Here is a 15,764-nt window from a genome sequence, read left to right on the forward strand (position 1 = left end):
CCAAGGCACCTGCGGTCAAGCCTGAGGGCCCGAGTTAGAATCCCTGGACTCACTCCATAGAAAGAAAGAACTGAAGAGCAAGATGCTCTCTGAATGTCCATGAGCGTGCAAAACACACAAAATAAATGTAAATTAAAGTGATTGAAACTTGGAAATGTTGATCAAGAGCTCCTAGCGTAAAGTTAAGACGTTTCTAAATTGTTTGAAACTACAGGCTAGCCGAGGAAAGTAGAATAACAGCAGTTCGGCCAGATGTGAACCTCATCTCAAAAGGTGAAAGGTCAAAGGACGCTGGGCAGAGCTGTCCATTAACCCCAGGAGCGGCCGGGACTTTAACCAGCAGCTGATCTTATGTACACAGCACGTGGGTTGCTCCTCTCTGGAGGAAAGACGAGCGCACTGCCTCCCGTCTTCATCTCCAGTCCGCTGTCGAGCTTGCTCCAGCATCAGGAGCAGGCCTAACCAGCCGCGCGGCCAGGCTCCGCGCGGTCCTAGCTCTGTCCAGCCGCCCAGCGCCGGGGCTCTCCGCCGCTGCCCAGGCCCCGCCCACGGCCGCCCGTCACGTGACGGCGCGCCCCGCCCCCTGCCCCGGCTCACGTGACCTCGCCTAGGGAGAGAAAGCCCGACCCGGGTCTCCTGCGCTCACCCGCGGCGTCTCTCCGCAGCTCTCGGTTCCCCCGGCGGAGCGTGGCGGCCATGCGGCTCCCGTCGGTAGCCGGGCCCCGGCCGGGCGGTCCCCGCCGCCTGCCTTCGCTGCTGCTGCTGCCGCTGCTGGGTAGCTGCCTGGGGCTCGTCGGGGCGGCTCGCAGGCCCAACGTGCTGCTGCTGCTCACCGACGACCAGGACTCGGAGCTCGGCGGCATGGTAACTCCTGTCCACGCCCTCCCCGTCCCCCTCTGCTGATCCCTTTGCCGGGAGACTTGTCCGTGGGTGGGTGAGCTTGGACGGGTCCTAGGATTCGGCTTCCTCTCCCGAGCTCACCCACAGGCTCGCGCCGTGCGCACGGTGCCTCCAGCCGGGACCTCACTGCTGCAGTGTTACACTCACCGCTCAGGGCAAACCTGTGGAGGCCAGTGATTGATTAGGGAGATCCGAGGCCACGTCAGCCCTCTTCACGGAGGACCTGGGACGTCGGCATCTGTGCTTCTCTGATGCCCGTGAAAGTGGGTTGTAGGCTGTCAGAGCTGTTATTGAGAGAAAGTGTGTTTCGCATCAGAAACAAAATCAATTAGCCTAATCGAACACCTAGCTGAGGCGTTGCCGTCAGGGCTTCTTCACTTTATGTCTAATGGATGTTGTCATGAAGAAAGATTACATTTCCTTCCCAGAGTCACTTCTGCTCTTTCGAGGTTCCGGAATTTGACCTTTGGGAACATGCACGCCAGCCTCCTTTCAGTGGTGCTCAAGGGATTTGCCCAAAGCACTGAAGCAGGAGGAGGCAGATTAGGACCAACCCTCCGATGGTATTTCTTCCCGGGTCAGCACTGCTCTCACTAAAAAAAACCAAAGTCTCTACTCTCTCTTTCGGTTCTCCTTCTGCTTACAGCTGATTGCTGTAAGGGCTCTAAGCAGGAGGGTCCTTGCTTTTCCAGCGTGGTAATTAACCCTGGCTCAATGTCCTTCAAGTTGTTGGTCCCAGCTGGTCAGCGAGTTGTGAAATCAGTCTAGTGAGTAGCTGCCAACATTTCGGTTTTCTGTGTGTCACATGTGATAATGCTGAGCAGAGCACGTATGTTTCTAGGCTGGGAAGTAAAGTGTGCTTTGCGTTCTTCCGTGGACTGTCTTTTTCTAGATGGTGCTTAGGTGTTGCAGTACCAGTCCCTTGGCCCCTCTCTGTATCCGCAGAGGCCGGATTGCCTTGTTGCTGTGTGGCATCCCCTGAATCATAAGGATGCTGAATCTCCACCCCCTCCCAACCCCCGCCCCGCAGTGCTGGAGGGCACTCCAAAGCCTCACGCCTGCTGAGCCAGTTCTCTCTCAGAGTTAGCCGCCACCCCCTGTACCGAAAGTCTTGACAATTTCCCTGTTAGGTTTTACTGTCCCTCCAACTGTTCCCATAGCTCTCTTCTCTTTCTTCCCTTTTTCTCTTCCCTTTATTTCGTCTGCTCGGTTTCATTTTGAGACAGGGTCTCACTGTATGGCCGTGGCTAGCCTTGAACTCACAGAGATCCATCTTCTATCTCACCAGTGCTGGGATTTCAAAACTTTACCAAAAAAAAAAAAAGTATTCAGAAAAAAAAAATGCGCCTCTCCCAGTGACTAACATACTCATCTCATCAGGTCAGCCTTAATGCCGCTGTTGGAAACAAAATTCACTACTTACATATAAGGTGTCCCAGCTCAGTGACTGTCACTTAGCAGCGAAGTCACTGTATAGTCGACCGAAGTCTTACACTTTTGTGTTGATGGTATTTGCCTCTAGAACTCTCTTTTTTTTCTATTTGCTTCTTTATACCAGAAGGATGTGTGTTTAGGGGGAGCGTATGTGCACATGTCCCAGTGGCCAGGAGGGTCCTGGGAACAGAACTGCTCAGGCTTGGCAGTGGTTTGCTTGTATCCCATGAGTCATCTTGATGGCCCTGGGTTCTTTTTTTCTTTTTTTTAAGTATTTGTAGTAGCCAGAGAAACTAGAAGAAATGAAGCCTGTAGCTTCCCACACATGTTCTGTCAACAACCCGAGTTCGTTGTGGTTCCCTGGATCTCACAAGTGCCGTGGACGCTAAATAAATAAGAAAATGGTGTTTGCTTGGTTTAAAGCTGCAGCCCCTGGCACTTCAGGGAATTCCTACTTTTCTTGTGGCCCCTTTTGGAGCCCTGACACTGATTTGTCAAATAGGATAATGTCTTAGTCAGGGTTTGTGTTCCTGCACAAAACATCATGACCAAGAACAAGTTGGGGAGGAAAGGGTTTACTCAGCTTACACTTCCACATTGCTGTTCATCACCAAAGGAAGTCAGGACTGGAATTCAAGCAGGTCAGGAAGCAGGAGCTGATGCAGAGGCCATGGAGGGGTGTTACTTACTAGCTTACTTCCCCTGGCTTGCTCAGCTTGCTTTCTTATAGAACCCAGGACTACCAGGCCAGGGATGGCCCCACCAACAATGAGTCCTCCCACCCTTGATCACTAATTGAGAAAATGCCTTACAGCTGGATCTCATGGAGGCATTTCCTCAACAGAAGCTCCTTTTACTGTGATAACTCCAGCTTGTGTCAAGTTGACACACGAAACCAGCCAGTACAGATAACAAAGTGAAGGGCTGAGACAGGGATGATGTTTGAGAACTTCCTTGGTGCCAGGCAGAGTGTGAGGTGTGTTTTGTCTGTATTTCTAACATCGTGGAGGCCACCTGCTGCAGATCGTATCGGCAAGAATGCTAAGACTCAAAAGGACCACAGTTCGTATAGCTGAGGGGCAGCAGGTTTATTTGCTTTGTGAAACCACTGTGGTAAGCCCGTCTTGCCACACATAGTCTGGAATACTCAAAGCCACATAGGCGCTTTGCACTGAGTCTTCAGTGGCATTCTGGAATGTTGTCAGTGGGGTTCACCCACAGGGCTTCATTTATGAATAAAGCCTTATGTATAGTATCTCTACCAGAGAGAGGGGTTGTGTTTCAGATTGCCACAATAATAGTCAAGGTAAGGAGTGAGGACCCCATAGACAACGCACCCACGCTGGCTCAGATCAAAAGTTGATATCCCATGATTTTCATTTAATGTGACTTTTTGTTTGTTTGTTTGTTTGTTTGTTTGTTTTTCGAGACAGGGTTTCTCTGTGTAGCCCTGGCTGTCCTGGAACTCACTCTATAGACCAGGCTGGCATCGAACTCAGAAATCCGCCTGCCTCTGCCTCCCAAGTGCTGGGATTAAAGGCATGCGCCACCACCGCCCAGCTTTTTTCCTTTTTTCAAGATAGTCCATGTCCTAGTTAGAGATACTATTGCTTTAATGAAACACCATGGCGAAAGGCAACTGGGGGAGCTAAGGGTTTATCCGGGTTACATGCCCATAGTCACAACCGATCCAGGGAAGCCAAGGCAGGAACTCAAACAGTGCAGGAACCTGGAGGCAGGAGTTGATGCAGCGGCCATGGAGGGATGCTGCTTACTGGCTGACTCCTCCCACAATGGGCAGGGCCCTCCTCCAATAATCACTAATTAATAAAATGTTCTACATACAGGCTTGCTTACAGCTCAGTCTTATGGAGACATTTTATCAACTGAAGCTCTCTCCTGTCAGATGCTGAGTTGTGTTGAGTTGACACAAAACTATCCAGCATAGTCCAGGGTTACCCAAGTTATCCATGTAGCTGAGGATGTACTTGAATTCCTGTTCCTTCTGCTTCTACCTCACAAGAGCTGAGACTACAGGCATGTACCACATTTTAAAAAAAAATGTATATGGGAGTTTTGCCTCCCTGAAAGTGCGTACGGCCATGTGTTGCTGCCGGTGAAGGCCACAGGAGTGCATCAGATGAGCTAGAAGAAGAGATGGCTGTGAGCTGTCATGTGGGTGCTGGGACTCAAACCTGGGTCCCTTGGAAGAGCAGCCAGTGCTCTTTTCTACGGAGCCATCTCTCCAGCCCCTGTCAGTTACCATTACTCTATACTATGTGTAGTAACCTCATCTTTCATGTTCAGCATTCCACCAGATTTGTCCCATGTGTCATCTGAGAGACTGCTTCTGTTAGTTTTTACAGGGTATGGCTTTTCCCTCTTCACGATGGAATGATGGATTATTGCCTCACAAAAGCACAGGTTGTTTTTTAAGTCATTTGTTTACTCTAGGAAAAGGGGGCACTTAGTCAGGGCAGTGCAGGAATATAGAGAAAGAATAAATATGGCACTGCTTTGCCTAAGGCAAGATGATTTCCGTTGTTAAAGGGAAAGTCAGCGCCGAGTTAGGGAAGTCATCGAAAGCTTCGGGGTGCGAACACTTGGGATCAGGAAAGTCGGTGAATCCTTTGGTTTTTATAAAAGGGAATTTGCTTAGGGTTAGGGTAAGTAAAGTTACACATTGGCTCATGAGAGTAAAAGTGGCTGTTTCTTAATCCGTCACATGGTTTCCACCTGACCGGCCACCGCCACTTCAGATTAGCATGGATATCTGTTTTCAGTGTAGTGCCATCTCTTGCTTGGGACTTGTTCAACCAGGTGTAGATTATCTACATGTAAGTTCTAAATCAAAATGCCTACGCAGCCTTGTCTTCCACTCTTCCCTTCCTGTCTCTTCGGCTGTTCCTTCCACAGTGGCTCCTCCCTGTTTGCTCTGTTGGGCTACTTGCCAGACTCAGCCAGTGAGCTCCGCTCCTGGTTCCTCATGGTCTTAGCCCTCGCTCTGGGGCTCTCAGCAAGGTTCACTGCTTTAAGGACCTTTCTGGTTGCTCATCTGAAGTAGGCTCCTGCTTTCTTCCCACAAGGTGTGTCACATGGTCTGTTGTACTCTCTCTCACTTGTACTACCTGAGGCCATTGGTCACGTGAGGTCATTGGTTACCTTGTTCAGGTCCTTAAGCAGTGGTAAGGGCAAGACCGTGTTTCCTACCCACCTTCGCTTACCTCAGTGTTTGCTGAGATTAGCACGATACACCATATAGACTCCCTGTAAACCTAACACTGTCAGTAGTTTTGCGTGCTTATCAATTCGATGACTAAATCCCCTCTTGGTTCCCATTCTTTCTCTACACCACTGGTTCTCAATCTTCCTAACGCTGTAACCTTTAAGACCTCAGGTCGTGGTGACCCCCAACTGAAAAATTATTTTTGTTGCTACTTCTTAACTGTGATTTTGCTACCTTTATGAATCATAATGTAACTGTCTGTTATACAGGATATCTGATGTGTGACTCCCCGAAGGGTCGCAATCCACAGGTTGAGAACCCCTATCCTAGGTGCACGTCACATGGGTAGTCCCTGTCCATTGCCCTCACGGTAACTTAGGTTCCTGGCTCAGCCGGGGTTACATTCAGTGCACTGCTATTTCCTGAGCTTGGCACCAGTGATAAGTTAAGGACAGCTAGTGCCATTGCTTCTGAAGCTTAGCACAGACTTTTCATGGCATCTCTTGAGGGTCTACTACTGTCACCATCAAAGCATGACTAGAACAAGTTGGAATGTTGTCCTTCTAAGTAGCTTGGGCTTATAAATCAACGAAAGAAGCTACTTACATATTGTTGAAAGTGAGACCTTGGTGATCCTCGGTATATATCTGGAGGTGCAGTCTTTAAGGAATTACTGTACCAGGTGGATGTAAGACTATATGCAGTCTGTTCTCGGGTCTGAAAGGTATTTCAGAATCCTCACAGACCGCCTCACGAGCTTCACCCATGGTAGTTTTCGCTGGGCAGGAAGTAAAGGCAGATCGCTGTGCCTTTGGTGGATGGTTACATGACTGCCTTCGCTCCTCTGCCTTCAAGGGTAAAGTTAGCTGTCCTCGTTCTTTTTCAAATCTTAGGGGACACACAAAAGATGAAAAGTGCAGATGGAACACACTAATATAGGCCTGGAGATGTATGTAGCTCAGTGGGAGAGTGCTTGCCAGGGTACTCGAAGCCCCGGGTTCAATCCCCAGCCCTGTGATAATTACATTTATGTTTGGCAGGGTCTGTGTGCACCTCTGTACACATGCTATCATCTGGTTCAGGTGCTACTGCAGGGGGATAGTCAGTTGGGCTTACATCATTGAATGTATAAGGTTGGAAGCTAGCTGTAATGTGAGCCTTGTAACCTTGTCTGGCTTTCAGAATCCAAGTGTTGCCTTAGTCCCTGTTAATGATGGGACGTTTCCTTGTTGATGAGTCCGCCTTGGGGTTATTGGGAAATAAGAGAACATTCATTACCTGCAGTTCCCACAGACAGAACAATGCTATCAGCTATGAACTTTCACTTCCTGCTTGCACAGGGTTTACCTGACTGTAACCAAACCTGTTTGGTTCATCTCCAGAATCACTTCTCTTGACTTGGTGTCAGAGCTGACCATTTGGAAATAAAAGATAAAACAAAAGGTGCTGGAGAGATGACTGAAAGGTTAAGAGTACGCATTCTTGCAGAAGACCCAGATTTCCCAGACTCACACACCCACTAGCAGTCTGTATGTCTCTATGTCCATTTCCAGAGGATCTAGCGCCCTCTTCAGGCCTCTGCAGGCACTGCATGCAAGCACATGGTGCACAGACATACACATGCAGGCAAATCATCCATCCATACAAAATAAAATATAAATTTAAGTTGTAACAAAACACGAATTTTTATTTCTCTATTTTATCAGACATTGTTTAACAAGGAATTGTTTATTTTGTAGACACCACTGAAGAAAACCAAGGCCCTCATTGGAGAGAAGGGGATGACTTTCTCCAGCGCTGTAAGTTTAAAAGCCAATGTGATGTCATTAGATACCATATCACATCTCAGGAAGAAACTTCATGTTTGAGTTCTAGTGTGGTATATGTGGGTGGACTTTTGCCTTTTTTTTTTTTTTTTTTATTGAAGTACCTGGTCTGAAGAGTTTTATTTTTAATTGAAATGATAAATTGCTGGTCTTTGTTGGGGGAGGGGTTCTTATTTGTTTGTTTTGAGACAGGGTCTCACTATGTAGCTCTGGCTGTCCTAGAACTCACTCTATAGACCAGACTAATCATGAACTCACAGAGATATGCCTGCCTCTGCCAAATGCTGGGGTTAAAGGCATGTGCCAATACACCTGACTAATCGCCAGTATTTTCTAAGCTAGACTGCTACATAACTAGGGAATTTTACTGAAATCCTTACTGTATGAGGGTTGAAACTAGTTTGTACAAACCAAGAACATTTATGCTATGTAGGCTGCTACAGAGTAAAACTTTCATGAGGTCTGCTAGCTAACCCTGACGAAGGTCATGAAACACACACGCAGCCTGTATGGAATTAGAGACCCAAAACAAATCCGACTGTTGGTATTCAAGAACCTTACACGAAACTCTGTCAGCGCTGGTGTGGTGGCTGCACACCGGGAAACCCACTGAACGGTAGCACAGTGCTACGCTCGGTTTAAGTATGGACTCCGCAGCCAGACTGCCTAATTTAGAATACACTTTTATCTCTTTATTTGCATGTTCCTAGCTCTGATTTGGATTTTGGTTTTCCCACTTTAAATGAAGTCAGTACCATCCACCTCAGGGTCATTGTGGTTCCATGAATCGGCACACGGTGGATGTTTCGGTGTGGTCACAGCAAGTCCTACATGGTATTAGGTGTTGTCCACAGAAGGAGTAACTGAAGGGAGGAAGAGTTCGTTTTAACCTGGAAAACTCAGTCCACATAACAACTTAAAATTGAACCCAGTGCGGTGGCCTGTGCTCAAATTCCAGCCCTCAGGAGGCAGAGGCTGGCAGATCTCTGTGGGTCAAGTTCCAGGCCAGCCCAGGGTTACATAGTGAGACTTTTTAAAAGAAAAAAAAAAAGAAAAAGAACAACAAAAAATAATCAAAGAACACAAAGAAAGTTCCATTTAGCAGCAGAAAATAACAGGCAGTAGCCAAAAATGGTTATGATTTCTTCAAGTAAGCCAGGCCTAGTGCTGCAGGCCTTTAACCCCAACACTCAGGAAGCAGGGGCAGGCAGATCTTTGTGAGTTTGAGTGAGGCTAGCCTGGGCTACATAGTTCCAGGACAGCCAGAACTACATAGTGAGATCCTATCTCAAAAAACAGATAGGTGATAGATAGATTGATAGATAGATAGATAGATAGATAGATGAATGATAGATAGATAGATAAATAGATAGATAGATAGATAATACAGAGAACAATACTTTTTGAAAAATGCTTGATATGTTGGTAGTCACATCACTTCTATGTAAAGACTATTACAAAATATAATTTTAAGACTTTTTTTCAAGATCCAACTAAATGTTTCTAAATACTATCTGGGTAAGAATAATCAAGATTCAAGATGGTATTTCTTGTTTGGTGTTGGGGGTTGACACAAGAGAGCCCACCATGCTGTGCACACACTCAGCCAGTGGATTAGACACCCAGGCCCAAGGTTGGGTGGGTTTTGTCAGTGCCGGAGATCAAACCCATAAGATGATGTTTTAGCCAGATACTAAGATGAAACATGAAACTTCAGTAATAAAGTGATACTGACCATAAAAGGTCAAACAGCAAAAAGGGAAATGTTCTAGTTTCCTTTCTGCTGTGGTAAAATGCTCTGACCAAAGACAGCTTGGGGCAGAAAGCTTGTATTAGGTCACAGTTCATAACTGAGGGACATCAAGGCCAGAATTCAGGCAGAAACCACAGAGGAAGACCGCTTGTTGGCCTTGCTGGCTCAGCTGCGAGCCCATGCTTAACTGTCTTGAAGGTTGTTGTTGTTGTTGTTGTTGTTGTTTGGTTGGTTGGTTTTTCAAGACAGGGTTTCTCTGTGTATCCCTGGCTGCACTGGAATTCACTCTGTAGACCAGGCTGATTCCAAACTCAGAGATGTGACTGTCTCTGCCTCCCAAGTGCTGGGACTGATGGTGTGTGTCACCATGATGGCTTATCTAGCTTTCTGATACAACCCTGTACCAACCACTCAGGAAACACTGTCAACCACAATGGGCTGGGCTCTTCTGTATCAGTTAACAAGCAAGGCAGTCCCCCATAGATATGCCTACGGGTTAGTCTGACCTGGGCAGTCCCTCAGCTGAAACTCCCATTTTGGGTGACTCTAGGCTGCGTCATTAAGATCAGTCAATGTAGAAGTATAGACGTCAGGGCTGGGAAGGAGGTTCTGCAGTGAAAGCTGCCTGCTGAACAAACCTGAGGACTGGAATGTAGGTCCATCAGCCATGAGCAGGCCATGGCCCCACTGTGAGGGTGTCACCCTCTCCTGGCTTCCATGTGTGCACCCCCACACAAATGACAGACACTCATGAAGACACATATGCATACATATGCACATATAACTAATACATTTTAAAGCGAAAACTTAGAAAGAATTACAGAAGACAAATAACATATGATTGGAGGGGGGCAGGTAGGGGAGTGAGCATTTGTGTAGAGACAGTCACCCTCGTGAGTATTTTACAATGCCAGTCCGGACTGGAGGCTTAGCTCAGGGGTAGAGCATATGCTTAGCATTTGCTAGGTTCTGGTTTTGAAGTCCTGGGACCGACGCAGGAGAAAAGGTTAAATCCAACTTGAAAAGCAGAAAAACAACAACAAAACCAAATTAAGTATGTAAAGGGACCGTGGTGCCGTCATGGATCTTGGACGATTTCATGGACTCATCCAGAAATGAAGGGTTTGATGATGGCATTTACACCCAGCTCCCCGTCCTCCTGTCCACTCGCCTCCTGGTCCCCTCTTCCCAATTAACAGTTAGCTTGCTGACTTTATTTGTCATCTGCTGTCTCTGACGAATGACTTTTAAGCAGCTCTGGAGTGTGTCTTGTGTAGGGAATGACCTCTGCTCAGGGAGAGGCTGAATGAGAGTGGAGCGTGGAATAGCTTCCTCTTCCCTCTCGGTGAATCTCACCCTTTGGCTCCCATCCCCTCTCTAGTACGTGCCCAGTGCCCTCTGCTGCCCCAGCAGAGCCAGCATCCTGACTGGAAAGTACCCCCACAACCATCATGTCGTTAACAACACTTTGGAGGGGAACTGCAGTAGCAAGTCCTGGCAGAAGATCCAGGAGCCATTCACCTTCCCAGCGATCCTCAAGTCGGTGTGCGGCTATCAAACCTTTTTTGCTGGGAAGTATTTAAATGAGGTATGTTGAGTGATCTTCTCCTTTCTTACGACGGCATTTAAAATGGGAATTAATTTATTTGCTGATAATTATTTTTCTCCTTGGTATCAGTTTAAGTCATGCTCTTCGACCGTTTGGTTCTATGCAGCTTTTTGCTGATCTGCCCGTTAGTTAGAGAAGCACATTCTGTGCCTGGCTCTGTGGTTACTTTCTTTCCACAGAACCTCCACAGCATCTATTTACAAAGTGTCCTAAGTGCTAGGACATCTGTCCCCCTCCCCGGTTTTCATCTGGGATTCTTGTAGTCATGTGGCTGTCACAGCGTCTGTGTTCCATTTCCTCTTTTTCAGTATCAAGGGGGAGGGGGCTAGAGGCTCTGCTCGGGTTTCTTAGAGTCATCTCTGAATTGGAACAAGTCAGCGTACTACTCATTTATGTCCTGCAGAGTGAGGGCAGCCTGTGGAGAGTCTGTGAGGAGAAGACAGCGCCCTGTGGGCTGGGCGGCTGACGCTGGCCTCGTGGGCCTGTGTGCGTGTGGCCTCACTGTGGCCTGCCACTCAGGGCTTCATGGCCCCAAGGGCACCACCTCGTCTCAGTTTTCTTAGAATCTATGCTTAAGGGAAATGGTGCACCGGGGGTGGTTGGGTTCTCTCTAGTGATAGTTAAACTGGGGCGCGGGTGAAGAGGTGTGCGCTTTCTGACTTTCTTTTCCTGTGGTAGCTACAGGTCTTTATGTCACATGAACTCTCTGTCCCCCTTCCTCCCTGTCATTGAGAGGGTCTGCAAACCGTGGGCTTGAGGGAAGATGAGTGAGTGTGAAAGAGTCACGAGAAGCAGGAAGACGCTCTGTGGCGGGGCTGGGGAAACTCGATGGTCATACGGGAACTTGGGCGACTTTGCACACCGAAGGTCATTTGAGAGGAACCGTGTAGTTCGAGACCATCTTTAGAGTTTCCATTCTGCCTTAAATGGGCAATACTAAACTGTGTTTAGATAGGGGAGAGTGTACTGTCGTCTCTTCTAATCACTTTACAAAATAAATTGAGCCTCAAAAGTAGATTTTATCATGACAGCTGAAGCAATAGGTAAGCATCTGATTCTCTTGTCTGTAAACAGCCAAGTGTCATTTAGATTCTTCAGTCGTAGCTCAGCACACACCCATGGATAGGTCCCAGGTCATAGCCAGATGGCAGATGGTGGGTTTAAGGCCACACATCTCCCAGGGCCACTGCACAGTGCCACCATAGCAGAGGTGCAGCTGTGAACACTCCATGCACCGGTGAGTTTGCCTGACTCTGCAAACAGAACCATCTGCATTGACATCTGAAGTTTGCATAACTCACATTTCACAAGACGTTTTCTCTTGACAGCTTTGTACGTTTAAATGATTGGCTGGCACACTGGCCATTCAAGACAGCTGACAGGCCAGGGTAGCACAGTGACACAGTTACTATTACGGAGTTCTTTATTCTTTAACCAGTATGTGTGTTTGGGGGAGTTGTGCACCTGTTGTCTCAGGCACTGGCTGAAAGGTGTTCTCAGTTGCCTGGTTCTCTCTGGTCTCTGAGGAGCTCTAACACCCCGCTCTACTGTCCTTTCAGTATGGAGCCCCAGACGCAGGCGGACTGGAGCACATTCCTCTGGGCTGGAGTTATTGGTATGCCTTGGTAAGTGATTATTGAGGTGAACGTGTATCATCTGACCCAGCCCCATCCTGGCAGATGATTCGTCTCTGTCATGAAAGTGTTGGCTGGTGAGTCACCTGTCCAGGTGTTGTCCTGCCATTAGTGGCCTGAGCCGTGTGGTTCCCTGGACCATGTCTGGCTTTTAAAACAGCACAGATTAACGAAACCCTGCTAGTCTATGATAATGCTCCTCAGCCCAGCTCAGTGTTGGCCTGGGCAGCAGCCCCTCTTGTGACTTCCAGCAGTGCACTTAGCCCAGCAGGAGCTCACAGTTTGGCTTTGTATAGTGACTTCCTCACACATTTCACTTCCTGTTTCATATAGGAAAAGAATTCTAAATACTATAACTACACCCTCTCTATCAACGGGAAGGCCCGGAAACACGGTGAGAACTACAGCGTGGACTACCTGACAGATGTTCTGGTAAGTTCTGGGGCTCAACAGCCCTGCCTCACATGACTGCTTTGTCTAGACAGCAGCCAAGTCTGATTTTACCGGCAAACAGAAATATACAATGACTGGTCTGTCTGCCAAAGAATATTTCCAGCTTATTAAAGACCTGTAGGCTGTTTTTCTCTCCATATAAGTCAAGACTGGAGTCTCATATTCTTACAATCCAGAGGTAACCGCCTCTGTCTGCACTGTGGTGGCCACAGAGACTCTCCGCAGGTGTCCTTTACCGGTCTCTGTGGGCAAGGCTGTGCATGTGTAAAGCACTAGATGCAGGTGGACTCCTCCTGTCCTGACAGGTTTCTGAGGGAAACTTTGCACCCCGAGTATTTATTCACCACACAGTCTACTACATGGCACAGCAGTTCCCTGCAGAGGCCAAAGGCCAGGCCCTTGGAAGACAACCTCTTCTAGCTGAAAACCCCACGAGTGCCGTGGGGCGTGGTTATGTACACACACTCGTCTGTTGCTGATCACGTATTACTTCAATAGGGACTGATGGGTGAGATAAATCAGAAAGGGTGAAGTGCTATAGGTAGCTTCTCAGCAGAAACCTGAAGGACAGGGAGTGGTGTCCGGATGAGGAGGAGGAGGCGTGACTGAGCAGGGCTGGGCCTGGGAGAGACCGCGGCAGCCGCATGCCTGTCAGTGGGAGAGGATGAGGACAGTGGCTCGATTCTCTCCTGCTACCCCGATGGTTTGCGAAGGGGACTAGCTTGTTAAGTTTGGTGGGAAGCCTTTACCTGCCAAACTCTCCCACTGGCATCATTACTATAAATTAATACTAAAATGGATAGTCTGCTAGACTGTTTGGGGAACATAGTCTCTGGGTCTTATAAGGTTAAGGTCTTAGTTACTTTCCTTGGTAGACTTCTCAAGGTCCAGACCTTGGCACGGTCCAGACCAGACGTATTATACCAGCAACGTGCTGCTCATGACCCTGAAATGAAATATGTCTGAGAGTAGTGTCCACACTGACCCTGTGTGCTCTGACTGTCTACCAAGAGAAACTTCCCTATGGATACACAGTTGCTAGGCAGGGGCAGGAGGTGACAACTCTCTGTGTGTGTCAGGCCAATCTCTCCCTGGAGTTCCTGGACTACAAGTCCAACTCTGAGCCATTCTTCATGATGATCTCCACTCCAGCGCCCCACTCGCCGTGGACGGCCGCACCCCAGTACCAGAAGGCTTTCCAGAATGTCCTCGCACCAAGAAGCAAGAACTTCAACATCCATGGGACGGTAGGTGCCTCTGGTCCTTGAAGTAACCATGCTGGCTGTGACTAGCTTGTCAGCCTTGAAGTAACCATGCTGGCTGTGACTAGCTGGTCAGGAAGCTTCAAGCCTTGGAAGGGTTCCCTTGAGCTCTCCTGGAGGGACCATTATACCTGTCCCTAGTACAACAGATTATAGGAATGTGTTTAATGATACAGATAAAGTTCCTGCCACACATCCAGTGAGCAGATAGGAGAGAGTCCTGGGAACGGTAAAGGCCCCACCACTCCTGGTTGATTGTAATCATGTCTCCTGCCTCTTCTGTCCCGGAAGTAGCTAAGCAAAGTCTCTAGGGACATTCGCACTTGCAGCGGCCTTGGGTGATTCTCGCTTAAGGAATAGGATGGAAAGAGGAAACACATGCAATGTGGAGGTGGCAGAGGCCTCATCAGTTAACAACGCTTGTCCCTTAAATTTACCTAATAAGCCATTCCCCTTTCCCCATTTTCCTACCCAAGGTACTGGGTGCCCCAGATTCCTGGGAGAAACCCTGTCAAAAATTTCCTGAAACTTGAAATCCATATATAAAGGTTCTTTCTCCCTCAAACAGAAGTCACATTTTCAGCAATGGAAACATTCCCACACACCATTCTCTCCTTCTGTTCACCCCCAAACCACGTTCTTCAGGTTTTTTTTGTGAGACACTGTCTCTCTCTGTAGACTAGGCTGGCCTCAAACTCACAGTGACTATGCCTTTGCCTCCTAATTGCTGGGATCAGAGCTCTCTGCCACTGAGTCTGTCTCCTCAAAGTTTTCCTCAGTCAGTGACTTATGCTTCCCTTGGCTGAGCGTATAAGCAGGTCTCCACTGCCTGAGTCTTACCTAGAAGTCACCGTGCTCGTAATGAGACAGAGTCTTAAAGTCAGACCCAGAAGCAAGAATTTCTGTATGTGAGGTGAGCCAGATGCTTGCCCCTCCTGTTGCCTCCCTAAGGTGACAGGTCTCAAGCCTCTGATTACGCTAATGATGAAAAAATAATAAATGATTAAAGAAATAACTGATTAAAACATCTGGAATACTCTGTACCACAACTCAGGCATGTGCTTGTTAAATCAGGTTGAGAAGATGATTTTAAACTAGTTGACTGGTCACACTTTGTCTGTATTCCAAAAAAAGTTACTAGAAGCATTTTAATATTTCAATATTACTGACAACAGTAATATTGAAATTCTTGGGTTAGCTAAGTGACCACAACAGAACATTCCTGTCCTGTGCAAGCTGATGTGAGCCTCCAACAGGAGAATTTAAGATCGAATTTCTAAAGCTTATTAACCAAAGAACTGTTGGAGAAGTCTGGTTTTATTGTGCATGCATGAAGAGCCCATGGCATCTGAGGGTCCTTTTATTACTAAAATGTGGCTTTTATGTAAATAAAATAGCCCTCCAGGACTGGACTTGAAAGGGTTTTTGTTATTTTTTTTAAGATTTCATTTTTTTTTTTATTTTTTAAAGACACCATTTTGACTTTTTTTTAAAGATTTATTTATTCATTTTATTTATGAGTACACTGTCTTCAGACACACATCGGATCCCATTACAGATGGTTGTGAGCCACCATGTGGTTGCTGGGAATTGAACTCAGGACCTCTGAAAGAGCAGCCAGTGCTCTTAACCACTGAGCCATCTCACCAGCCCCCTCATTTTTATTT

General features: G+C 47.5%; 1 protein-coding gene across 1 annotated transcript in view; it reads left to right on the forward strand.

Moving 5' to 3' along the window:
• The first annotated feature begins 598 nt into the window (after positions 1-598).
• Positions 599-15,764, forward strand: part of Gns (glucosamine (N-acetyl)-6-sulfatase) — a 35,685-nt gene continuing 20,519 nt past the window's right edge. The window contains exons 1-6 of the mRNA XM_028759135.1: positions 599-864; positions 7,300-7,359; positions 10,521-10,727; positions 12,308-12,373; positions 12,716-12,814; positions 13,915-14,082. Of these exons, the coding sequence (XP_028614968.1) occupies positions 697-864; positions 7,300-7,359; positions 10,521-10,727; positions 12,308-12,373; positions 12,716-12,814; positions 13,915-14,082 (768 nt within the window). The 5' untranslated portion in view covers positions 599-696. The remainder of the gene's footprint in view (positions 865-7,299; positions 7,360-10,520; positions 10,728-12,307; positions 12,374-12,715; positions 12,815-13,914; positions 14,083-15,764) is intronic.

Source organism: Grammomys surdaster, unplaced genomic scaffold, assembly GCF_004785775.1.
Source record: "Grammomys surdaster isolate TR1022 unplaced genomic scaffold, NIH_TR_1.0 126271, whole genome shotgun sequence".
NCBI classification, from domain to species: domain Eukaryota; kingdom Metazoa; phylum Chordata; class Mammalia; order Rodentia; family Muridae; genus Grammomys; species Grammomys surdaster.